A 26,898-nucleotide genomic window follows, 5' to 3' on the forward strand; every position below is an offset into this window, starting at 1 on the left:
GTAAAAATAGAAATAAGTAACATATATCGTTTGCTAAAGTCAGTCTTTCAATTGATGGTCCCAGTCCTGTTCTACTCATTCCTTTGGATTTTGCTCTCCAGACTACTTCTAGTTTCCTGAACACGGCACAGTTTTATTCATATATATATGAATATATATTCATAAAATATTTTTTTTTCCTCACTTGAGAACCTTTTCCTCTACCGCTCCAGTCAATTTACGTGTACCCATCCTTCAGAATCCTGTACAGGCCGGACAAAGGCCTCAATTCTCCTCCTCCAACTAGAGACCCACACCCCCAGCTTGCTCCAGAAAGTGCCCCGACTCCCGCGGGGCCCACCTGGCTCCGCCCACGCCCGCAGCCACAGGGGCTCGAAGTCCCCGCCCCCTCCGAGGAGTTTCCCAAAACCCAGCGCGGCAGGCGTCCGCCGCGCTAAGATGGCGACTCCCATGCATCGCCTCATAGCCCGGAGACGAGCGTAAGTGAGGGCCGCGGTCGGGCCGCGGGGCGGGCTGGGGGCGGGGAGAAGCGCGTCAGCCGGCAGGTGAGCGGGCTCCGGGATGAGGGGCCGGTGTGGGATCGTCAGTGGGACCGGCAGAGGGAGGCCATTTTTTCTCACACGTCGCCTGCTCCCGAGGGGCTCGGGCCCGGGCGTTAAGTTTGGTGGCCATGGGCTGGGGCTTTCGTGGGAGACGACTGCGTAAGGTCCGCGGGGCAGGACCCATGGGGCTCTGAAGAGAGCCCCGCGTTTGGTTCCCGCGAATGGGACACCCAGGAGTTGGTCCCTAAGTGGTTTCTGCCCCTTTGCCCACCCAGCCGGCCACCCCACTCGTGGCCGGGGGAAGCCTGAAGCCCTGAGCCGACACCCCCGACTGCCGCGACGTCAACCTTCAGCTCCCTGAGCAGCCTCCAGCCCCGCAGGCTTTCCTACCCGCTTCCTCTCGCCTTCCGTGGGAACAGCCTGACGACAACGCCGACTTTTCTTCCAAGCTGTCTGCCCACTTTCTCCCATTCATTCTCTTCACTAAATGTTAGTTTATTTATACCTGCTGCTCTATGCCAGAATCTGGGTCTAAAGAAAAAGAGGTGTTCAAGACAGAGTTCCTGCTTTCAGGGAGCTTAGGCTCTAGCGGTGGAAAGAGTTGACCGGCTGGACATTTTAAGTAAATACAATTGGTGATAAGAGCTTGGAAGGAAATAAGAGGTGATGGAAAAAGAGAAAGGCCCAGGTTGAGTTAACTGGACTGGAAAGGCGTCTCTGAAGAGGTGGCATTTGAAGATCCACCGAAAGAAAGCCCGTCATGGGGCCGGCCCGGTTGCGCTGCGGTTAAGTTCGCGCATTCCACTTCGGCGGTCCAGGGTTCCCCGGTTCGGATCCCGTTGTGGACATGGCACGGCTTGGCACACCATGCTGTGGTAGGCGCCCCACACATAGGCGCCACTTTTTCATTCTCTCAGCATTTCATGTCATCACCATTTACACGTCTATAATATATTGCTTACAGTCTGCTAGCATATATATATTTCTTTTTATATTTATATTTTTTATCCTAAGATCCGTGTTCATTCTGTTCTCCCTCCATTCCACTCTACCTCTCATGCCTGATGAGGAGAGTTCCTTGAGCATAAGGATAAAGACTTGGGGTCCAAGTAGTATGCTTGGTGGAGGAAGAAGGCTTTGAAGTCAGACAGTTCTGAGATCAAGAATAGAGTGATGATAATACTTAATGGGGGCGGGCCGGTGGCGCAGTGGTTGGATGCGCACGTTCCGTTTCAGGGACCTGGGTTTGCACGTCTGGATCCCGGGTGTGGACATGGGACTGCTTGGCAAGCCATGCTATGGTAGGCGTCCCACATATAAAGTGGAGGAAGATGGGCACGGATGTTAGCTCAGGGCCAGTCTTCCTCAGAAAAAAGAGGAGGATTGGTGGCAGATGTTAGCTCAGGGTTAGTCTTTCTCAAAATAATTATAATACTTAATGGGCATGCTAAATGATGTCACCAGGGTCTAACTCTCAGATTTGCCCTTTGGATGTTGGTTCTATACTTGGATAGATTCACTCCTTTGGTCCCAAGATGGCTGCAGTATCTAGGATCCTTCATATCCTCTCAGCTTCAAGTTGATGGCATCTCATTGATCTAGATTGGGTTACATGCCCAACCCTGAACCAAGTCTGTGGCATTATGAAGCTCTGATTGACATATCTCGTTTTCGTCTCAGCACAATCAAAGAATGGATCTCTATAAACCAATGATGTGCTGGGTGGGTGGGTCAGAGGAGGTGATGAATGCTGAATTGTCAGAACCAACTAATGTCCACTGTAAATATGAAGTGAAAGTAAGACTTTTAACACCTAAAGGATGTTGCTATTTCTTGTTTTATAAGTATTAGAAAGTTAAACAAATGTTGCATTTCTTCAATATGCCTGTATTTGGTATGGGAGCTACACAGAAGTAAAAGACAAATCTTACCTTTAGGAGCTTCTGATCTTGTTGGGAAGAAAACATAGGATGTATGATAAAAACTGTCATGGTGTGCAGACTGTAAGTCCCTTGGGAGTCAGAGAAGGCGAGCCTTTAGGGGCTCAGGGTGTCCAGAAGAGTTTGGGAATATTTTGAGGGTGGGAAAGCAAAAGAGGAGCCTTTACTTTTCATTTTATATTCATCAAAAAGGTTTAATTTTATTTGTAAGGAGCATGTATTACTTCCGTAATAACAAATTTTACACTGTTTTTAAGTTAGTTTTGGGAAGTGAGAAAGTACTATTGTCATTATTTTTAGAAGTCTTTGGACTAATAGAGGGAAGAGGGAAATAAAAGAAAAAAAGAGAGAGCCTAAATTTGAACTGCCCATTCAGCAGATCTTTCAGGGACCTAACTTGAAATCAGTTGAAATGAAAGTATTTTCACATTTTTTTTTCTTTTGAGGAAGATTAGCCCGGAGCTAACTTCTGCTGCTTATCCACCTCTTTTTGCTGGGGAAGACTGGCCCTGAGCTAACATCCGCGTCCATCTTCCTCTACTTTATATGTGGGACACCCACCACAGCATGGCTTGCCAAGCAGTATGTAGGTCCGCACCCGTGATCCGAACTGGTGAACCCTGGGCCACTGAAGTGGAACGTGCGCACTTAACCGCTGCGCCACCTGGTTGGCCCCTATTTTCACTTTTTAAATTGTAATTACATCTACTCACGTGAGTAGATGTAGAATCTTGGCACTATCTGGGGTCATTTCTTCTACTAACCCCTCTGCTGGATTCCACTGCACTCTCTTCAGTATCCAGAGGAATATCTGACTTTGGCTTGAAGACCTCCAGGAAGGACATACTCACCTCCAGTAGTAACCTGTTACATTTTTCAAATTTATCAAAAAGTTTATATTGAGCTGAAAGGAAAATAATATTTCTGAAGCTAAAACCTGCTGCCTTCTGACTTCCCAGCTTTTGACCTAAGCTGTGGTTTCTGTCAGTTAAAAACCCTAAGTGTTTTCCACTTGAATTGCCATCAAGTCAGGCTTCTCCTGTCTTGTATTGATTTTCTGGACTTAAGTGTCAGACTTACTTTTGCCCTTGTTAAATTTCATCTTGTTAGATTCGACACAGTTTCAGCCTGTCAAGACTTTTTTGGATCCTGATTCGGTCATCCGTTGTATTAGCTCTCCCTCTCAGCTTTGTGTCAGCTGCAGGTTTGATAAATATGCACGTCTGTGTCCTCACCCAAGTTATTTATAAAAACGTTGAACAAGACCAAACAGGCCCAAACCCTGCAGCTCATCCCTGGATACCTCTCTATATCTTTGCTTCAACCCATTCAACAGCACTCTTTGTCCATGATGTTCAGCTATCTACCTAATGGTTCTGTTTTGTTCACAAGGATATTGTGAGAGACTTTCCCAGATGCCTTATTGAAATACAAATGCCTAAAGGCAGTAAGGGTATTAGTCTGTAATGATATAATACCTAGTGATCATGACTTTTCTTTCTGAATGGATTTAGTAAATACAGCCAGAATTTTGCCTGGGGTAGATGTCAAGTTCACTGATCTAGTTTGTGGAATCTACATTTGCCTGCTTCCAGTGTTTCAGCACCACTCCTGTTTGCCAGATTTCCTCAGATTACCAGCAACAGTACAGCGGACTCACCTGGAAAATCTCTGGTATGTTGGCAAGCAATCACATTGGCCATGTGACTTAAACACATTCAGAATGGATGAGGGCTCTGTTACCCATTCAGGTATCTTGAACTTCAGTTTTACTCTTCTCATTCTTCATATAATTATGTTTGAGTTAAAACTGAAGCAAAATAAAGATAATCCTGCTTGCTGTGTTAGCCTGTATAATGACAACACAGGTGGCCCATTTTGCCTAGCATCCCAAATAGCCTATCCCTTTTTTGATTCTGTGTGTTTTAAATACAACTAAAACAACAAAATAAAACAATTTTCCATGTTCTTGATATTTTTCACTAGTCTCAGCTCATTTTGGCAGGAGGCTTTTAGATATTTCTCATAGCCCTTTACTATTCTGGACTCCTTAGTTACAGGTTCCTTTTTTTTTTTTCTGCTTTTTCCCCCAAAATCCCCCCAGTACATAGTTGCATATTTTAGTTGTGGGTCCTTCTAGTTGTGGCATGTGCGACACCACCTCAGTGTGACCCCACGAGTGGCTCTGTGTTGGCGCCTGGGATCCGAACCAGCAAAACCCTGGGCTGCCGAAGCAGAGCGTGTGAACTTAACCACTTGGCCACGGGACTGGCCCCTATATGCTCCTTTGAAAAATATCTTTTAAAATTTTGTTTTATGATTTCACATGCAATCTGTCTTCAACGTAGTAAAGTTAAAAAATATAGATAGGGAAAAAAGTATTATAATCCTACCCCAACAATAAGCATTGTTTACATTTTAGTATACAACCTTTTAGGCCATATTTTACATTTTAAATAACCCCATAGTGTTCTTTATGGATATACAATAACTTTTTGGCCATTTCCTTTGTTGTGGGATAGTTAGGTTTACTCTTATAAGCCATATTGTACTTCCTATAATAAATAATTCTACAACTAAAATTTTGCATATATTCATTATTTCTAGATCAGATGGTATGGACATTTTTCTAAAGTCAGATTTATTGAGGTTTAATTTGTGTGTAGTAAAATTAATCCTTTTTAATGTACATTTTTATGAGTTCTGAGAAATACTATGTGTATAGTCGTATAACCACCACCAAAATCAAGATATAGAATAATTCTATCACCTAGAAAATTCCTTTGTGACTCTTTGTAAGTCAGCTCTTGCCCCCTCCTCAACCTCTGGCAACCACCGATCTTTTTCTGTTCCTGTAATTTTACCTTTCCAGAATGTCATGTGAATAGAATCAGACTGTAGCCTTTTGAGTCCAGCTTCTTTTTCCATAGATAATGCCTTTGAGATCAATCCAAGTTCTTGCATGTATCAATAGTGCATTCTTTTTTTTTGTTATTGTAAATAACATTCCATTGTATGGTTATAACAGTTTGTTTATCTGTTCACCAGTTGAAAGACATTTTGATTGTTTCCAGTTTTTGGTTATTATGAATAAAACTGCCATAAACATTTTTGTATAGACTTTTGTCTAAACATAAGTTTTCCTTTCTCTTAGGTAAATACCTAAGAGTGGGATTGCTGGATCATATAGTAAGTTTATATTTAACTTTATGAGAAACTGCCAGGGCCAGCCGGGTGGCACAGTGATTAAGTGCGCATGTTCCACTTCAGCAGCCCAGGGTTCACAGGTTTGGATCCCAGGTGCAGACATGGCACCGCTTGGCAAGCCGTGCTGTGGTAGGCATCCCACGTATAAAGTGGAGGAGGATGGGCACGGATGTTAGTTAGCTCAGGGCTAGTCTTCCTCAGCAAAAAGAGGAGGATTGGCAGCAGATGTTAGCTCAAGGCTAATCTTCCTGAAAAAAAAAAAAGAAAGAAAAAAAGAAACTGCCAACTGTTTTTCAAAGTTCATTTTTTTGTGTATGGTTGTCCAATTGTTCCAGTACCAATAGTTGAAGACATTTTTCACCACTGAATTTCTTTGCACCTTTGTCAAAAAACAGCTGTCCAGGAGCTGGCCTGGTGGTGTAGTGTTAAGTTTATGTGCTCTGCTTCAACGGCCCACAGTTTGTAGGTTTGGATCCTGGGCACGATCCTATACACTGCTCATCAGGCCATGCTGTGGCAGCATCCCACATACAAAATAGAGAAAGACTGGCATAGATGTTAGCCCAGGGACAATCTTCCTCAAGCAAAGAAAGATGAAGATTGGCAGTGGATGTTAGCTCAGGGCCCATCTTCCTCACCAAAAAAAAAGGTAAATAAAAATAAAAAAACCTTGCTTCTCTTTATACTTTTGCCATCTAACTGTGCACTAGAGTTTAATTTTGCATGTCTTTGAACTTTATATGGAATCAGACAGTATGGATTCTTTTGAGTCTGACTTATATCTAAGATCCATCTAAGTTAAATTAAGCTGTAGTTGTTTCATTTTTATTACTATAAAGTATTCTACTGTGTTCTATACTGCAAATTAACCCTTCTACTTTGCTGTTATTTCCAATTTTGAGGATATTACAAATCATTGTGTTAAGAATATTCTTATAGTTCTTCTTCTTCATCTTCCTTTCTTGCACAAGTCAATTCTAAAGCCATTAGGTGGTGTAGAGCAGGGTAGGTGTCCGTGCAGAGGGTTGACCTGGCCTTGGAATATTAGAGCTGAAATGGGATAAGGAGGGCATGCACATGGTGTGAACTAGCTCGCAGAGTCAGCAGGGTGCGGAGGGTACCTAGTGGAGGGGGGAGGTCCAGTGCCCAGTGTCATATCCCAAGCAGGGCAAGGGGGGTGTCCACACAGGAGGGCAGTTTAGTACAAGTTGTCCCCCTAGTGGGAAGAATATTCATATAGGGGAGGGGAGATGTAATTTGGTATGGGATGTCAGAACCTAAGTAAAAAAAGAAATATGTCCATGTGAGGGGTACTGGCATGGCAGTGGGAGTCAGAGCCCAAGCAGGGTGAGGAACATGTACACGTGGTGGGGGGAGGGGGGACAGCGAGAGGCAGAGCATCAGATCCCAAGTGGAGTAAAGAGGGCATCTGCATGGGGGAGGGGGCAGCAGTGGCAGTGGTGGGCAACTGGTCACGTAAGAAGAATTGACCAAATGAGTAAATTTATTAAGGATAATGGGAGCCAGATTTCTCACTGGAGAGGGACGTATGGAGAAGGAAAAAAATAGAGTAAGCCTTGTGAAGTTGGATTGGAATTAAAGATATTGCTATGAATTCATGGTTTTCAAAATACATAATTAAATATAGATGTAAATATATGTATTTAATACATGGATAGGTGTGTGTCCTAGTTCTGTTCACTGAGAGTACCTGGGGGACACCAGCATCTCAGTAACAGTGAACACACATGCACCCCGATCTTGACTCTAAATATCATCAGGCTGATTTCAGACTGGGACAGAGAAAGTATAAGATGAGCCTGGAATTTTTTGTTGTACTAGAAAGTAAGGAGATGCTCAAAGAATGAAGGAGCCATGTCAAAAGAATACAGAGTCCAGCTTGAAACAATTCCCACTGACCAAATGTTCGTCAATCTGAGCACCAAAATAAATCATGGTAATGGATTATAACTCATTGAATAAAATAAAAAACATGAGTTTATACTGATAGGTGAATAAATGAACTCAGAATTTAATGAGCAAGATATTTATATACTTTCAAGTACCAACCTACAAAGTACTTATTAATTACTATGTTAGTTATCAATTACAGTTGTGTAACAAATTACCCCAGAACTTAGTGGTTTCTAATAATAAACATTATCTCATAGTTTCTGTGGGTCATGAATTCGAGAGTGATTTAGCTGAGTGGTTCTGACTCAGGCTCTCCCATGTGGTTGTGGTCAGGATGTTGCCAGGGGCTGCAGTCATCTGAAGACTTGACCAGCCCTGAACTTATTCACAGGGCTATTGGCAGGAAGCCTCAGTTCCTTACCACATGGAACTCTCTAGAGGCTGCTTGAGTGTCTTCATACATGGCAGCTACATAACCTACTCTTCAAAGCCACGTTTCATCACTCTTTATTCTGTTCCTTAGAAGCAAGTCACTAAATCTAAGCCACACTCAAGGGGAGGGGAATCAGTCTCCACTTCTTGAAGTGAGGAGTATCAAAGCATTTGTGGACATAATCTAAAACCACCACTCTTACAAAAAGAAAAAAAGTAACTTTACAATGGCAAACTCTGTTATACTCTCCTTAATCAAGGTATCAAAGTGAACATCATCAGTAATAAGACAAACTGAAGTCTCATGTCACCTGACAAGAATACAGTGAGAGTAACACAGCATGTTTCTGTTATGTTCCTGCCAAAGATGCATGGCCTGAATCCAATCACGTAGAGAGATCAGATATGGTAGCCAGCCTCCAAGATGACCCCAATGATCGCTGCCTCCTGGCATTCACATTCTTGTGTAGTCTCCTCCCACATTGTACCAGGATTGGTCTGTGTAACTAATAGAATCCAGCAAAAGTAATGGTATGTCATTTCCAAGATTAGGTTATAAAAGATTGACTTCTTTCTTGGTCACTCTGGGGAAAGCCATGTTGTGAGCAGCCCTATGGAGAAGCCAATATGGCAAGGAACTGAAGCTTCCTTCTAACAGCCTTGTGAGTGAGCTTGGAGGTAAATCCTCCAACTCAAATTGAAGCATGTTCTACAAAATAAATGGCATGTAATCTTCAAAAATGCAAGGTCATGAAAAGCTAGATACAACTGAGAAACTCTTTCTAGACCAAAGAAGGCTAAAGAGACATGACAACAAGTGCAACATTGATGCTGAACTGGATTTTGCTATAAAGAACATTATTGGAACATTTGATGAAACTTAAATGGGATCTGAAGATTAAATAATAGACATGTATCAGCATTAATTTCTTGATTTTAATGGTTACATTGTTATATAGGAGGATAGCCTAGTTTATAGTAAATATACAGAAAATATGCTGGGTTGATGAGGCATCAGGTTGGCAACTCACAAATGATTCAGGAAAAATAGTTCTTTGAACTGTGCTTTCAACTTTTCTGTAAGGTTGGATTGTTTCAAAATTTTTAAGAGCTAAATGAAGGAAAGCAATATTCTCATACATCTTATCTGGTATAGTTGTGCATGGATTTCTATTGCATAAATACCTACAAGTGGAATTGCTGGATCATAGAATATGCATCTCTTCAACTATAGTAAGTGTTTTTCAAAATGGCTGTACCAAATTGCATTAGTACCGGCGATGGATGAGTGTTCCTCTTGTTGTTTATCTTTGCTAACATTTGCTATTGCCAGCTTTTAATTTTAGTCTTTGGTGGGTGTCTAGTGGTATCCTATTGGAGTTTTAATTTGCTTTTCTTTGGTTAGTAATGAGTTTGTAAATATATGAAAAATATTTTGACTGTGTTTTCTAGTTCTGAGCTGAAGAGTTGATCTGAGTTACCTAGTCTGCCATTATTGGAATAGAATTGAGGAATGAAGATTTGAACTCAATTCTGTCTAACTCTAAGGTCCATTCTCTTAACCACTTACTATACTGCCTTATGATTAAATCTAACTTAAACCTTGTAAAGTGTAAAATGATGTTTTGAGCTGACCATAAAAGTAAATATCGTTTTACACTTTACATTGTTTATTCTTTTCAAGGCAGAAGACATCAAGTCAAAATTTTAAGGCCTGTATTCTATTTTTTGCTCTTTAGTGAAGCAAATAAGCAACATGTAAGATGTCAGAAATGCTTGGAATTTGGACATTGGACTTATGAATGCACAGGAAAAAGAAAATACCTACATAGGCCTTCAAGAACAGCAGAGCTAAAGAAAGCTTTAAGAGAAAAAGAAAACAGATTATTATTACAACAGAGGTAAGTTGACATGTAGCATCCAAAGGAATCTTTTTGATTTATATTTATAGAACTTATTAAGGGACTAAATGTCTCATGGTGGATATCCAGATTTAGGTTATAATACTAGTGAATATTTAATGAGTGCTTACTATGTGCTAGCCACTGCACTAAGGTCTTTACAAGTATTAGTTTATCTAAGCATCGCATCTATACATGGTAGGTACTATTCTTATCCCCATTTTACATATGAAGAAACTGAGGCATGGAGAGATTCAGTAACTTGCTCAGTGTCACATAGCTAGTAAGTGGCAAAGTTAAGTGTTACACCGACCTGCCCGTCTCCAGAGTCCATGCTCTTAGTCATTTTGCTTTATTGCCTCAACTGCCAATGAGATGGCAACGGAATACGGTGAGGTCAATTACATCAGCTGATGTGGAAAGACACTCAAGGTAAGTATCCGAGATACTTATATTAAGTATTTAAAAAAGGTAGAGAACAGTATATATAATATGCTGTCATTTATGTTAAAAAAGAAGAAAAAGAGAATGTTTTTTTTTTAAAAATGTAAATGATTGATAATAGTGGTTCCTTTCTAGAAGGAAAACTGGATAGGAGGGAAACTGGAAAATTGCTATTTACCCTTTTATGTCCTTTGAATAAAACTTTTAAAATTCCTGTGAAATAAATAAGTATACTTGTTTCAGAGAAACTGAAGTAAGAAGGTGTTGGGTCTACTTAATGCTACAGATTAGAAGCAGCATCTTCCTGAGGACTGTTAGCTATTTAATAGTGTCTTAAACATGTGGACTTTCAAGGCAGCAGTCTTCCAATTTGTGAACATGAAGGCTTTTCAAGGGTTGTGCAGGAATAGATGGATAGTCAATTTCTAGATCATCAACATTCATATATATTTGTTCCAAAAATAAATCCACCAAGAACTTGCCTACTGGTTCTACTATTCCACTTCCCCTTTCCCAACAACCCTTCTCTGATTTTGCTAAAGAAAGGCATACCTCTCATCTGCCTCTATAATCTTACGTTGGTGTATTATCCTCATGTGTAAAATCCTGGAGATGTTTCAAAATACTGGTGTTTGTACTGAAGAAGTGAATGCCTCTAATTATTGGAAGCAAATTCTTATGTAAATTTCCCCCCCGGGGCGGTTAAGTTCGCACTCACACGTTCTGCTTCTCGGCAGCCTGGGGTTTGATGGTTCGGATCCCGGTTGCGGACATGGTACCACTTGGCAAAAGCCATGCTGTGGTAGGCGTTCCACATATAAAAAAAAGTAGAGGAAGATGGGCATGGATGTTAGCTCAGGGCCAGTATTCCTCAGCAAAAAGAGGAGGATTGGCAGTAGTTAGCTCAGGGCTAATCTTCCTCAAAAAAAAAAAAAAAAAACTTTCCCAGTAAAATTGAAGGAGGACCTAATTGAGTTGTCAATTTAAAAGTGTATTTTAATGATACATCATTATGTGATTCGTGGAATATAACATGGGAGAAATTTGAAGAATTGAGTAACATTGCTGCAACAAAACTCTTTCTATTCCTGTCTACCTCTTTAGGTTAGCAAGTTTTCTCAGGATTAACTCTATTAAAATTAAATATAGGAATTGAATTAATGCTGAACCTTGTCACAGTCTGTAAGATCCATGGATATATAAACTAGAAAAAAATTCAATATCATTAAGAGATGTATTTCCAATAAAATTATTTTTATGTATAATGTTATTAAAGTTTATAGTATATTTTTGCATTGTTTTAATCAACTATATGGTAATAATGGTAATGATAACTCAATTCAGAATTTTTAAATACTTAAACACATCATCACAAATGATTAAAAGATACAATTTCAAGTTATGTCTATATTTTTATTGCAGAGAAGTATCACAAGTGATCACTAAAATTTTCAGGCATAAAAATATGTTAGGATACATTCAATGCAGAAAGCAGAATAACAGTACAAGTTCAAAGAGGAAAAAAGACTGTGAAAGTATTAACTGTTAAAGATAAGATTGTCTGTCTATTTTTTTAAGTGAATTATGATAGGTAACAAATTATTGTGGCATTTACTTTCCATTGGATACAATGATCAAAGTGATATAACAGTTTTCTTTTTAAAATATCAAGATACAGGGCCGGCCTGGTGGCGCAGCAGTTAAGTGCGCACCTTCCACTTCCGTGACCTGGAGTTCGCCGGCTCGGATCCTGGGTGCAGACATGGCACCGCTTGACAAGCCATGCTGTGGCAGGCGTCCCACTTATAAAGTAGAGGAGGATAGGCACAGATGTTAGCTCATGGCCAGTCTTCCTCAGCAAGAAGAGGAAGATTGGCGGCAGATGTTAGCTCAGGGCTAATCTTCCCCCCAAAAAAAGAAAAAAAAAATATATATATATATAATATGCCAGAGACTATACCCTTGCAAATATTGAAACTTAGAATAGGGGCGGGCCCCATGGCCCAGTGGTTAAGTTCACAGGTTCCTCTTTGGCTGCCCAGGGTTTCACCAGTTTGGATCCTGGGCGCAGGTATGGCACTGCTCATCAGGCCACACTGAGGCCTCAACTAGAAGGACCCACAACTACAATATACAGCTGTGTACTGGGGGAATTTGGGGAGAAAAAGCAGGAGGAAAAAAGGTAGAATAAAAAGTATAAGGGGAAAACATAATTTTTCAAAATTCTTTTATTAGGAATATAAGCAAAATTAAGACCTCTGTCCTAAAGAATAAAAAATAAGAGTTATGAATAATTTAATTTCAACATTTACTTTTGTTTTTCTAGTTGTATTACACAAGTATCTTGGTCTTAAAAATGTATAGAACTACATGCATTTTAGATATGGCTCTGTTGCACAAAGACTGCTGATTTTTGGTTCGGTGATAAAACGATGGAAGTGTGTGAATTTCAGTGATCATGAATTCTTGTGGTGTGACTTAAACGTACTTCTACCACTTATTTTACCCCCAAAGTGACAATTCAATAAGTAATTCCATTGTGTAAAACAACTTTACATAAATACATATTTATGTTTAAAAACTTAGGACATAAGGATAGAAGCATTATCTAGGAAATATAGAGAAGTCAAGAATATAAAAATATTAAATTTACAGGACAGTCCTATAGTAATAGAAGTAATTCTGTAGTTTGAAAACCTGATTTAGTTTACATGTTGTTTGGCAGAAATAGAGCAGCAAGCCATTTGTGTATTTCATTCAAAAATCACCAGACTATGTTCTTTATAAATATTGTGAGGGAACACAGTGTTGAAGTAGTAAGTCTCTGGTTTTTAAACAGTAAATAATTGAACATTTGGGGACATTCAGAAAAAGAAATGGTTATTTTAAATTAAAGGTGCTTTTCTTTTTATATGAAATGGTCATTTATAATATGACTCTGAAAACTCAAATTATAAATTACAGCTGTTGTGCTATTACTTGCTTTGTTCTGTTGTTCAGTAAGTAGTTGATTTAGCCATGTCAACCTAAGTTCAAAACTAAGAAAGAACCCAGTTGATGCATTCAGTCATCTTAACTGCTAACTTTCCTGGCTTCTAAGATACAGTTGATAACATCTGTCTTGCTTAAGTGCTGGTTAAGTTGACTGCCTATGCCATATACAGCCTACAATAGCAAACTTTCCACTTGATTATAACAAGAAATACTGGACTCTGAGTACATGTTATGAAAGACAAAATGCTTCTCCAATGTAAAACAGTTTTGGGGATAGCAGAAGAGTTCATCTAAGCTATGTGTGATCACTCTATTAACAGGAGCTTTCTCCCCCCCCCCCCCATGTTTATCAGCATTGGAGAAACTAATGTAGAAAGAAAGACCAAGAAAAAAAGGTATGTGTGGCTTGAGGAGTATTATATAGATAATATGTAATGCTAGTTGGAGGGATGGGAAGAGTGATTTTAAAATAATAGTTATGAGATTTGGATCTGAAGTCTCTTGTTGCAATTTATGATTAAATATCATCCTGTTTTCTGATATGTTTTTCTCTTTACTTGTCTTGAATTTATTGCCTTCATTTCTCCTTTTTCTCCAACTTTCCACTGTCCTTATACTTGAAAATAGTTAAAAATTTCTCTTGGCTTAGAATAGAAAATGTTATTAAACTGGTAAGAAATTATTGACCAGCTATATCTGGTCTAAAGTAGTTAAGATTATGAAACATTTACCATTCTACATGAGGTATAAATAAATCCAGTTGTTACACTGCAACTTTATTCTAACATTATTCACTGGAGCATAATATGGTAGGTAAACTTATCTGGAACTCCATCCAAGAGAGTTAAAATGCTGAAGTAAAAAGACCTTGTTGCGGGAGGGCGGGGGGTTACAACAGTTAGGCAATCCCAAAAGCATGAAATCTACAGATAACATGCTAGCAAAGCTGCAGTAGATGCATATACATAATATTCATATGAAATTGCTTTTAAACAATCTGTTCAATGTCACCTTCCCATGCACGTAACTGTTCATTGTCTAATAGGTCTAAGAGTGTAACCAGTTCCAGTAGCAATAGCAGTGACAGCTCAGCCAGTGATTCTTCATCAGAGAGTGATGAAACGTCTACCTCATCCTCCTCAGAGGACAGTGACACTGATGAAAGCTCCTCCAGTTCCTCATCTTCCGCCTCCTCCTCAAGCTCTTCCTCTTCCTCTGATTCAGACTCGGATTCCAGCTCTTCCAGTAGCAGCAGCACCAGCACAGATAGCAGCTCGGAGGATGAACCACCAAAGAAGAAAAAAAAGAAATAGGATTGCTCCATCCATATGGGACTAATGAACTGAAAACAATGTGATTCTCAGAAGGGAATTTAGAATATGTTAAGGCCAAATAGGTTAACTGGTCAAAATGTCTAGAGTTTAAAAGTTTCTAAATGTTTTATGTTAGAGCATAAAGAGTATTAATAATGGAGAATATATATATATAAAGACTTTTTTATTTTAAGGGTGAACCTTGTTTTCCTTTTTTATCTTTAAAATATATCTCTAAAAATCAAAGCTGAAATCCAGAAAATCTGTTTTTGTGATGAAACTTATCTTTTCTCCCTGTGAAATAAATGCCATACTTTGTTATATGTTAGTGGTATGTATCAGACATGTCTTCAGGATAATGCATCAGATTATCTGGCAGTGAATTTCTAATGCTTTTGGCTGTGTATTATTATGTAAGATTTAATACATTGTTACTATAAGCTTAGGAGTTTTCCTACTATTATAATAAATGGCTCTATTTTTATGTTTATGTTCAGAAAGTTATTCTGACTTCTTGTCCTAAATGAAAAGTTCAAGATACCTATTAATATATTTATACCTTTTGGATGGTACAAGTTTCATGTTTCTATGTTGTATTATCATTCATTTTCATCTGGTTCTTAGAGTTACCCTTTTTTGAGGAAAATCATTCTAGAGGAACCTAAAAAGGAACAAAAATTCTGAAACTACTTAGGAGTCTAATCTTGGTGCCTTTTGATAAATACAGTGTATTAGAAAAGAAACCAGTCATTTAAAAGGCTAACTTAAGTAAAAGTGATATAAATATCTTTGTGTGTTAATTTGCTATAAAAATTACCATTCAAAGGTAAAGGAAAGTAGGAAGAAGAGAGGTAATTTTTACAGAAAATTATGACGATGTTGGTTGCCTTTTATTAAGATTTTTTTAAGCTTTCATAAAGATTGCCTTTTACGATTTTTGCAATTGCAGTATGATAGTTTATATGGTAACTGGTCATGTATGACAGCCTACTGCATAAATATGAATGACTTGGATTAATCTGCTGTGTTTACATACCATGTGCACAGTTGAAATCTAGCATGAAAGGTCAAAACGAAATACTGCACAATATTTCTCAAAGTTAAATATTCTGCTGTGGTGAGATTATTTGGTTTAACATCACATTATCCTATGATGTCTTTTACACTTTTTGGAAAGAGGTATCATTTGTAGAAAAATCTTGATTTGGATTAAATATAGGTTTTTAAAACTATGAATGTTGTCTTTTTATATTTTTATGAGAAAGTAGTAGAAAATTACTTTTGAAGAAAATGGGCTTCTATTTAAGTGTTGAAATAATGTATGTTGCAAGTTTAAGGAGCCTATAATTACCTGTAAGTTTTACAGAACCATCTGCTTTCAAAGATTGTAAATAAACTCTCAAACCATCGTTTCAAAGGCACCATACAGAAGGTATCAGTTGACAGGTAAATTTAATAAATTACTAATTAAACACATTTTACAATGTTCATAGTCTCTATAAGAGCAATTTTAGCACTTAAAGAACTTGGAAGAGAAAAAAATGTGTACATAGGTTGCATCACATGCGATTCAATAAAACTCATCATTTGTGCTCAAAAGCTTAAGCTCTGCTTCTCTCTGCTATTTTGCTTAATGCCAGTTCTTATTCCTTTTGAGGGTAAGGGCGTTTAAACAAATTCTAATTATATTTACTATTATAACTGTTGAAAGGTGTGCCTGGGGAAATATAGAGGGCAGGAACTCTATTCTTTTCTAGTCACACAGTTCACTCAAAAAAGAATCAGTGGCAGAGTAGAGAGTAACTTCTGGAATTTCTCCCCGTCCTGCCTAAAAGTAGAACTCTGGAAGTTGAGTTCCTGGCAAATGTAAATGCATTATTTCTCAACCACAATCATGTCGAAAGGAGTCATTAGATCATAGGTTTTCATTTCACAAACATTTTGTTAGTATGACTGTACATTATAGTAATTTTGTTCTAGAGTCAAAATATGGCATTAGGCCACAAGTTAGCACTGGAAATAGAAAAAAAGTGCAGAGAAGGTGTACTTCATGGTTTTATTTATTCTGTTAGCTTTATTTTGAACTTACTGTAGATTTACAGAAAAGTTGTAAAAATATGATAGTTTCCATATACACCTTGCCTAGCTTCTCCTCATGTTAGCATCTTACATAACCATAGTACAATGATCAGAACCAAGAAATTAATAATTTGGTAAAAGGAAACAAAAACCTTCATATTTCACCAGTTTTCCCACTAATGTCCTTTTTTAGTTCCAGAATATTACCCAGAAAATGCATTTAGTTACTTCTAAGTCTGCTACTGTCTTAACAGTTCCTCAGTCTGTCCTTGTCTTTCATGCCTTTTATTACTTTTCTGGAAGAGTTTTGATCATTATTCTGATTGAACTGAGGTTACTTTTGGAGGAATATCACAGAAATGAAGTTGTGTGCTCAGTCCATCATATCACAGGATTCTTAATGTCGATATGTTTACTTATTATTGGAGATGTTGACCTTGATCACTTGGTTAAGGTGGTTTCTGCCAGGTTTCTCCATTGTAAAGTTATTGCTTTTCCCTTTTAGTTAATAGATATCTTGGGGGAGATACTTTGAGACTATGCAAGTTGTTTCTCCTCACACTCACCCCTGAGTTTTGGTGGATCTTGCCTCCGACCATTATTACTGTGATGTTTTGCTAATGGTGATTTCTATTTCCTTCTTTCCTTCTATACTAATTGGAATTATACTATAAGGAAGAACTGTCTCTTCTTCCCATTTTATTTAATCAGTTATTTATACTGTGGACTCAACGGATGTTTATTTTGTTCTGTGGGCTAAAATCCAACAATATCATTATTTATTTTGTTGCACAGATTTTTCTACTTTTGGCTATTAGGAGAGCTCCTTCAATTTGGCTTCTTTGTCTTTCAACAAATTCTCTCTCTCTCTCTTTTTTTTTTTTTTTTTTTTTTTTTTTAGTATTTCCTTACTTTCTGGGACCACAAGATGTTCCAGGTTCATCTTGTGGTCTCCCTTCCCCATCTTTGGAATCAATCACTTTTCCAAAGGGCTTGCTCTGATTTTCAATTGGAGAATGGTGTTTACAATTCAAGATCTGGGTGCTGTCTTAGTATGTTTTTTACACATTTTGAACGACAGTGTTCTAAGGTAGTTAGATCCTAAGGTGTGGAGCCTTGCCATTAGCTGAAAGAAATAAGGTGTCACCTTGTATGTTTCTCATCTTAGCTTTCCTTGTTTTGCTGTTGCAGGACTCTTCCTCAAGAGCAATGCTTTCATTGACAACAGATGAAAGAAGCAAAGTCTTTAATTAGAAATTGTCATTACTTCCTCTCCTCCCTTTCCCCACTCTACAATATATCTAAATTCAGACATAGGCCAAATATCCATTTTCTGACATCAGACTTCCTTGACTGGGGTCGGGGGGAGGGGATATCTACCAGACCTTGGATTATGGTGCCTGAGTTGAAAGAAGTTGGCCAAAGCAATATTTCAAATTGTATTTTTGTATACTGCCCTGCAGATTTTTACACCCTATGAAGATTGTGCCATGAAAAGATTTAGATTTACATTTAGATTTAGATTTAGATGTGTGTGTGTGTGTGTTTAGTAAAGAGGAAGAAAGGCATTTTGAAAGAGAAAGAGACAGGAAAGCCAGTATGATACCTGGGCTGCAGACGTTCTCAGGAGAATTTTAGGAGAGGGTTCCGATAGAAGTTGGGGACTGGAAATTGCCAATGTTCTTGAAAACATTTTTGTGTACCCCCAAGGGTACTTGTGCATACCATTCAAGGTAATCAGTAATATCAACCACAAACATTAGAACTCCTATTTGAAAGGTACTATACAACGATGTGTAAATAACACCTCAAGAATGGGTGCCTTGGAGTTCACTGTCTAGTTGGAGAGACCAGACATACACAAAAACATGTAGAACAATGAAAAGAGGACTTTCAGTTAAACATGCAAATTGAACCCATCTGTTTATTACCATTCCTCTTGAAAGCCAACTAAAATGGCAGAAAAGAAACAAAAAGCATAAACCCATAAGGCAAAGAGAAAAGAAGAGGAGATGAAACAGATAAGAAATGACAACTCTTTTGGAAGCTGGAAAATTAATGGACTACTGGATGCCGACTTAACCAAACAAAGCCAAAGTATAAGCCTGCAGTGAGGGAAAGTAAACTGGTAGCAAGTCAATTCATGCCCCAGAACTCTGGAAAGGCTCCAACCTTGATGGGGCCATACACTCGTCAGCCAGACTGCAGGGAGGGTGTGAAGACAGAAAGACTGTTGGAAAGTTTATGTAAGAAGCTGAGCTCCTGTGCACTCCTCTCCTGTTCATGCTGTCTTAGTGGGTTCATTTTTAAAATTTTTATCCCGTTACTGTGACATTTTGTGAGTGAGCAGTAGTGAAAACCTGTGTTCAACCTGTCATGATTAAGGAGTATTACGTTAATTTTAAATTGAATAAGGCAATACAAGTTGCCATATGCTGTCACCAGAGGTACAGACAATAAATAGCTATTAGACCACATTGATAAATCCCCAGTACTAGATCTTACTCTCTCAGAAATTCTAAACAAAATCAATAATTAAAAACCATAGAACAACCAGGTAACTTTTTTTTAATATAGACATTGTGTATACATTTGATAAAACGATTCCCTTCCTTAAGCAGTCCTGAGGGGACTCTTAAAAGATGATTTCTGTACTAGGCAAATGCACAATAAAGTCTAGGATCACAAAACATGAAAGCCAATACAACCACATATTTGTGCAAGGAAAATCTTCCCTAACTAGTTAGTCATCTTGAAGGGAACCAATGGGTATGTGGGCAAAGGAGAAAACACTCATTCATGCAAAGCTTAACCGCTATGACTGAGTACTTTTCTCTGTCTTCCAAGGATTCACAGGCTACTGATAATTATAGATATGTCTTAAGTGCCGTAAGCAAGTCACTAGAGAGCTTTGAGTCTTAAATAATTGCTGGGAGAGTTTGGTAAAGCCTTTCAAGGAGGGTATATTGTCTGAGAAAGAGTTGAGCATGGCTGGAGGCCTGTTTGTATTGAAGAATGGCAGAGCTGAAGCTGCAAAGGCAGGAAGAGGATTGCTATGTTATTAAGGGTATTACATATCAGGTTAAAGAATTTGTATTTTATCTGAAGGATGACAGGAGAGGCTCACATTCCGGAAACATTTAAAATCTTTTAAGAGTGTCCAGACTGGAAGTAGAGAAACCAATGAAGTGACTTGAACTATCAGAAGAAGCCAAGCCCCGTGACTCCAGTAAGAATTAAATTGTTTGTGACCCAAATTCTACAATCTCAGTTTGTCTGAAATGGTATAACTTTCCTCCTAGGTCTGCTAATATTGATGTAATCCTAGGAAGAAATCAAAATAATATTACCAGATTCTTCAGAAAATATCAAAAAAAGAGAAAGTAACAGTAGGACTAGGAAGACACAAAAATTAGTAGAGAAATAAAGAAATTAATAAAATCCATGATGTTAATGGTGTTTGTAAATACATATGTGTATGTGTGTGATTAATACTCAGTTATAAAAAATACATAGCTATTTAATTGATCAGCTTGTAGTCAACATTTAAATGCTCAAGAAAAATTATTTTTTCACCTTTTAGTAGATTTATTGGCTTAACTTTAGCATTAAGAAAAAAGAAGGAGAGATTTTATTGCAACTGTCCAGAAGAGAAGTGAGGGTCACTCCTGGGGATGTTGGTCATCAGAGCCTTGATACAGCGTCTCGTCCCCATCACTCTCTGCAAGGACAGAGGGAACACACCCACTTGTGGTAGAGACTACGTTGTATGATTTTTGTGCTCTTGTTTACAATTTATGCAAACCTAACACATTTATGCTAACCTAAGACATTAACAATGAGAGTGGAAAGGAGGTGACAGATATGAGAGATATTGAGAGGACAGAACTAACAGAACTTAGCTAACAGTTGACTATGGTGGTGAGAGAGGTGTACCTAGGAAGATTTCAAGATCTGTTGTTTGGATGATTGGATAAATATTGAACTAAAATTATTCGGTTTAGTACAATTATAACAATAATAGCAGTTACTACCTTGACATATTTAAACTGACCCTAGCAATAGGAGAAATGTCAAACTGTTTTTATTAACACAATGGAATACTATAGCTTTTGAAAAATTTCAGATATCACTTGGGTATCTGAAAATGTGTCTACAAAGTTTGATAGTGACTGAATTGCTAACAGTTCTCATATTTGGGTGGTAAGATTATAGATCACATTTTTTCTTGTCTTATTTTCCAATTTTCTTTTTAAATTTTATTGAGGTGCAGTTGACATACAATAATCTGCACATTTTTAAAGTATATAATTTGATAAGTTTTGACAAATGTTTATATTCATGAAATCATCACCACAAACAAGATAATTAAACCATTTCCAAAGCTTCCTGTGCCCCTTTGTAATCCTTCCCACCCATCTTCCATGCTTACCCTACCTCCCACCAATCCCAGACAACTACAAATAGTTTCCATGCTTACCCTACCTCCCACCAATCCCAGACAACTAGAAATAGTTTCTTTTTTGCATTTTTTGAACTTTATAGAAATAGAATTATATAGTATGTACTTTTTTTTGTCTACCTTATTTCTCTCAGCATAATTATTTTGAGAGTCATGCTTGTTCTTATGTCTATCAACAGTTCACTTCTTTTTATTGATGAGTAGTATTCTACTGTATGGATACACCAAATCTGTTTATCCACTCATATATTGACAGACATTTAGATTGTTCCTAGTTTTTTGCTAATACAAATAAAGCTGCTAGGAACATTCATGTCCAAGTCTTTGTATGGATATAAGCTTTCATTTCTCTTGGGAAAGTCCTAGGGGGAATGACTAAATATACCATGAACCCGACAGCAACTAATAAAACAACAAAATCAAGAGCTATAGCTAATAACCCAAAAAGAAAATAAATGGAATCCAAACAAAAGAAAGTAAAAGAGGAAAAAAATAACAAAAATCAAATTGGACAAATAGACAACAAATATCAAGATGATAGATTTAAACCTAATCATATCAATAATCTCATTAAATATAAATGGTCTAACCACTCCAATTAAAAGGTAGGGATTATCAGATTGGATAAAAGGGCAAGACATGTTGCCAACCAGAAATGCACTTTAAATATAAACATACAAATAGATATGCTAACACTAATAAAAAGAAAACTAGAGAGGCTATATTAATATCAGACAAAGTAGATTTCAGAAGAAAGAATATTACCAGGGCTAAACAAGGTCATTTCATATGATAATGTGGTCAATTCATCAGGAGGACATAAAATCCTAAAATATAGATCTTGAAAATGTGAAATAAAACTGATAGAAATAAAATGGGGTATAGACAAATCCACAATTATAGTCAGAGATTTCAATACTCGTACTCAATAACTGGTAGAAGAAGTAGACAGAAAATCTGTAAGGCTATAGAAGACTTAAACACAATCAACAACTTGAATCGACACAATAATTTGGCATAAATAACATTTGTAGAACACTTCACCCAGCAGTAGCAGAATACACAAATATTTTCAAAGTGCACCGAAAACATTTACTGAGGCATATTTACCAAGGTAGCCCATATTCCAGCTCATTAAACGTCTCAATAAATGTAAAAGGATTCAAGTCACACAAGATATACACAAGATATATACAAGATATGTATCTGACCACGTGGAATTCAATTAGAAATCAATGGCAGAAGCATCTCTGGAAAATCCTCCAATATATGGAAACTGAATAATACACTTCTATATAGCCATGCGTTAAAGAAGAACTCAAACGGAAAATTAGAAAGTATTTTTAACTAACCAAAGATGAAAGTAAACATATCAGTATTTGTGGGATGCCTCTAAAGCAGTACTTAGGGAAGTTTTATAGTACTAAATATTAGAAAAAAAGAAGGGTTTCAGATCAATGACTTCACCTTGCACCTTAAGAAACTAGAAAAAGAAGAGCAAATAAATCCCAAAATAAGCAGAAGAAAGGAAATAATGAAGATCAGAGCAGAGATGAATGAAATAGAAAACAGACAAACAGAGAAAGTCAACGAATCCAAAAGGTGGTTCTGTGAGAAGATTAATAAAATTGATAAGCTTCTAGTCTGTTCAGGATAAAAAGAGAGAAGATCCAATTACCAACATCAGGAATGAGAGAGAGGACATCACTACAGATTCTACAGATATTAAAAAGACACTAGGGAATAGTATGACAGTTTTACTTATTTGATAAATAGATGAAATGGAAAATTTCCTTGAAAACCAAACTAACAAGTTTTACTCAAGAATAAACAAATGACCCAAATACCCATATATTTGTAAGGAAACCGAATTTTTAGTTAAAAACCTTCCCACAAAGAGATCTCCATTTTAAAAAAATGTGTTTTTGTACTTTTTATAAACATTTAAATTTACAAACTAAAAGAGAGTAAAATTCAAACAGGGAATAATTTAAAGGAGAAAAAAAATTGGTTTCCATTTATTGGGGGATTTTCCAGCGATGTTTCTATTATTGATTTTTAATTTAATTCCACTGTGGTCATATATAACTTGCATATATCTTATATGACTTGAATCCTTTTACATTTATTGAGACTTGTTTAATGATCTGGAAAATAGGCTACCTTGGTAAATATACCTTAGTAAATGGTCTGGGTGCACTTTGAAAAGAATGTTTATTCTGCCACTGCTGGGTGGAGTGCTCTATAAATGTTAATGTACACAGGTTATGCATATGGATAGGGACTGGAAATGAAATTGAACCAATATAAAAAATTAGACTTTAGTGTTCATTAGTGGAATTTTTCCCCTGTATAAATTGCCTAAAATCTTTACAAAGCTAGGACATAAAATTACGATTTGGAGTGGCATAACCAGCCTCCAAGATGGTTCCCAGTGATCCTCATTTCCTGTTATGTGTGCCCTTGTATAGTCCCTTCCCACACTGAATCAGGGCAGATCTATGTGACCAGTAGAATAGTACAAAAGTAACAGTGTGTGACTTCAAAGGCTAGGTCATAAAAGGCATTACAGCTTCTGCTTTATCTCTTGAAACACTCACTCTGGGGTAAACCACCCTCCATGGCATGAGGATACTCAAGCAGCCCCGTAGAGAGACCCCTCTGGAGAGGAGCTGAGTCCTCTGGCCAACAACCAGTAGCAACCTGCCGGTCATGTCAGGGAGCTACCTGGGGAGCAGATCCTCCATCCTAAGATTTCAAACGACTACAACCTCTCAAGAGACCCAAGCCAGAACCACCTAGCAAAGCCATACCTGAATTCCTGACCCACAGAAATTGTGAGAGATAATAAATGGTTATTGTTGTTTTAAGCCACTAAGTTTTGACCAATTTGTTATGTAATAATAATAATGATAATAATAATAATAATCTAATGATCATATGTTTTAAAGTAAACATTTATTAAAAGACCACATTTAATTTCTGTTCAAAGTTCATCTCCAACCTAGCTAAAATAGTACCTGTACTCATTTTGTCACTTTGCCCTGCTTTTTCCTCTTTGCATTGATACTTGAAAGTTTTAATTATATAAGTGTGTGTGTTTGTGTCTGTGTGTCTTTGTTCTACACTAAAATGGAAGCCCCATGAGGAGGAGGACTATTTTGTTCACTACTGTCTCTCTAAGGCCCAGAATGCTTATAATGCTACCTGGTATACAATAGGCACTTAATAGATAATTGTTGAAAGAATGAATACATGAATGGTAACAACTAAAATCATTAATATTCACATTTGCCTTAATAGTATACTTGGATTTTATTCGGGAAGGCTATACAGACTACAAGTCATGTATGAATTTGTACTAACTAATTTTCTTAATGTTTACATTAAAATCATTACAACAAAAACTTTTTTTAAGAAATGAAAAACAATGTTTATACCTGTGTTTTTTGTTGATTCACTTTTCTTAAAGGGGCATGGTGGCAGGCAGCCTCTAAAATGGCCCCCAGTGACTCGACTCCTGGTATTCATGTCCTTTATTGCAGAAATAAATATGACTTCTGAGGCTAGATCATAAAAGACTGAAAATTTTAAATGGAATATCTCATTACAGCTGAATTTCTTCACAAAAATCAAAAAAGGAGGCTGCAATCAAAGTAAGTTCCTGAGTGACTCATTTTTTATCCAAGCAAGGAAAGCCATTTACTGCTGGCAAGTTCACTAAATTATGTTTCATTGTAGCAGCCAAAGAAATATATCCAGAGAAAATAAACTTGTTTAAGATTACTAGCCTTTTCGTGAGAGCAGTTGCTCAGAGTTGAAGACATTGAGAGCAACATCAATAGTCAATTAGGAAACAAGGTAAGTGATATCGACTGGTTTCCCTTGACTCTTATTAACATACCATACAATTCATCCATTTAAAGTGTACAATTTAGAGTTGTGCAACCATCACCAAAATCAATTTTAGAACATTTTTATCACCCCCCAAACGCTGTACCAATTACCAGTCATTACTCATTTCCCCTCCAACCACGCAGCCATAGGTAACCACTAATCTCTTTCTGTCTCTATAGATTTGCCTATTGTGGACATTTCATATAAACAGAATCATATAATATATTGTCCTTTGGGATGACTTCTTTCACTCAGCATAATGTTTTCAAGGTTTATCTATAGTGTAGCATGTATATCAGTATTTCATTTCTTTTTATTGCCAAATAATATTCTATTTTATGGGCATACCATATTGTTTATCGATTCATCAGCTGGACATTGGGTTGTTTTCCATCTTTTTGCTTTTATGAATAATATTGCTATGAACATTTGTGTACAAGTTTTTGTGTGGACAAATGTTTTGAATTCTCTTGGGTATATACCTAGGAATCAAATTTCTGGGTCATATGGTAATTTCATGTTTAACTCTTTGAGGAACTGACAGACCGTTTTCCAAAGCAGCTGTACCATTTTACAATCTCACCAGCAATCTATAAGTATTCCAGTTTCTCCACATCTTGCCAACACTTGTAATTATCTGTCATTTTGATTACAGGCATCCTCGTGAGTGTAAAGCAGCGTCTTTGTGGCTTTGATTTGCATTTCCCTCATGGCTAATGATGTTGAACATCTTCTAATGTGCTTATTGGCCATTTCTATATTTTCTTTAGAGAAATGTCTATTCAGATTCTCTGCCTGTTTTTTAAGAACTGGGTGTTTGTCTTTTCACTTTCTTGATGGTGTCCTTTGAAGCACAGAAGTTTTTAATTTTGATGAAGTCTAGTTTATTTTTTTCTTTTGTTTCTTGTACTTTTGGTGTCATATCTAATAAATCATTGCCTAATTCAGGTCTTGAAAATTTATGCCTAGGTTTTCTTTTAAGAGTTTTATAGTTTTAGTTCTTACAATTAGGTCTTTGATTCATTTTGAGCTAAGTTTTGTATACAGTATGAAGTAGGGGTCCAACTTCATTCTTTTGCATGGATATTTAGTTGTCCCAGGACCATTTGTTGAAAAGACTATTGCTTACCCATTGAATTGTCTTGGAACCTTTGTTGAAAATCAACTGACTATAAATATGAGGATTTAATTCTAGACTCTCAATTCTGTTCTATTAATCTATGTGTCCTTGACAATTGATGAGTGCATGGATGTTACCGTTACTGTTCAGTTGTTTATTCAAGGAATCAATGTTAAGTTTGAAGTGACTAAAGAATTAACCTCTAACAGTAGTCTGTATGGGACAACTACATATGAGAACATTTTCAAAGAAGTTAGGAAGACACTAATTCAGTACAACCTAAAGTTGAGTTGGATATGATGTGTTACAGTTGATGGTGGTACCAACATGTGTGGAGCAGAAAAAGCTTAGGTGGACAGCTTTAGAAAGCTTTTGACAATGTAAGGTGTTTAAAGCCTTGCAGCAAATATTTGAATTTATCATGTGTTATTGAGTCAACAGTGTCAACAGTGAACTTCATTTGCTCTTTGGATTTAACCCTCATGAGTTCCAGGAATTGTTTTCAGAAACAAACCTGAGTATCCTAACTTGCTCCACCACACAGCAGTTCGATGGCTTAGTAGTGGTAAAGTATTATTGTGATTGTTTGAGCTCCAGACTAAGATACAAATTTTTTTAAATTGTGGTAAAATATATATAACAAAAATTTTAGC

General features: G+C 37.3%; 1 protein-coding gene across 1 annotated transcript; it reads left to right on the forward strand.

Moving 5' to 3' along the window:
- The first annotated feature begins 354 nt into the window (after window positions 1–354).
- ZCCHC10 (zinc finger CCHC-type containing 10) lies at window positions 355–16,292 on the forward strand. The gene is made up of 4 exons (XM_014856749.3): window positions 355–479; window positions 9,775–9,936; window positions 13,728–13,769; window positions 14,420–16,292. The coding sequence occupies exons 1-4, from the start codon at window positions 439–441 to the stop codon at window positions 14,685–14,687; spliced, it is 513 nt and encodes a 170-aa protein (XP_014712235.1). The 5' UTR covers window positions 355–438; the 3' UTR covers window positions 14,688–16,292.
- Window positions 16,293–26,898: the final 10,606 nt, after the last annotated feature.

This window comes from Equus asinus, chromosome 9 (genome assembly GCF_041296235.1).
Source record: "Equus asinus isolate D_3611 breed Donkey chromosome 9, EquAss-T2T_v2, whole genome shotgun sequence".
In the NCBI taxonomy this organism is placed as follows: domain Eukaryota; kingdom Metazoa; phylum Chordata; class Mammalia; order Perissodactyla; family Equidae; genus Equus; species Equus asinus.

Excerpts from the sequence above, each read along its gene's own strand:
- ZCCHC10 (XM_014856749.3), top strand. The coding sequence starts at position 439 with ATGGCGACTCCCATGCATCGCCTCATAGCCCGGAGACGAGC. Across the intron at positions 480-9,774 it reads CTCATAGCCCGGAGACGAGC|TGAAGCAAATAAGCAACATG; the intron begins GTAAGTGAGGGC and ends TTTGCTCTTTAG. Across the intron at positions 13,770-14,419 it reads AGAAAGACCAAGAAAAAAAG|GTCTAAGAGTGTAACCAGTT; the intron begins GTATGTGTGGCT and ends ATTGTCTAATAG.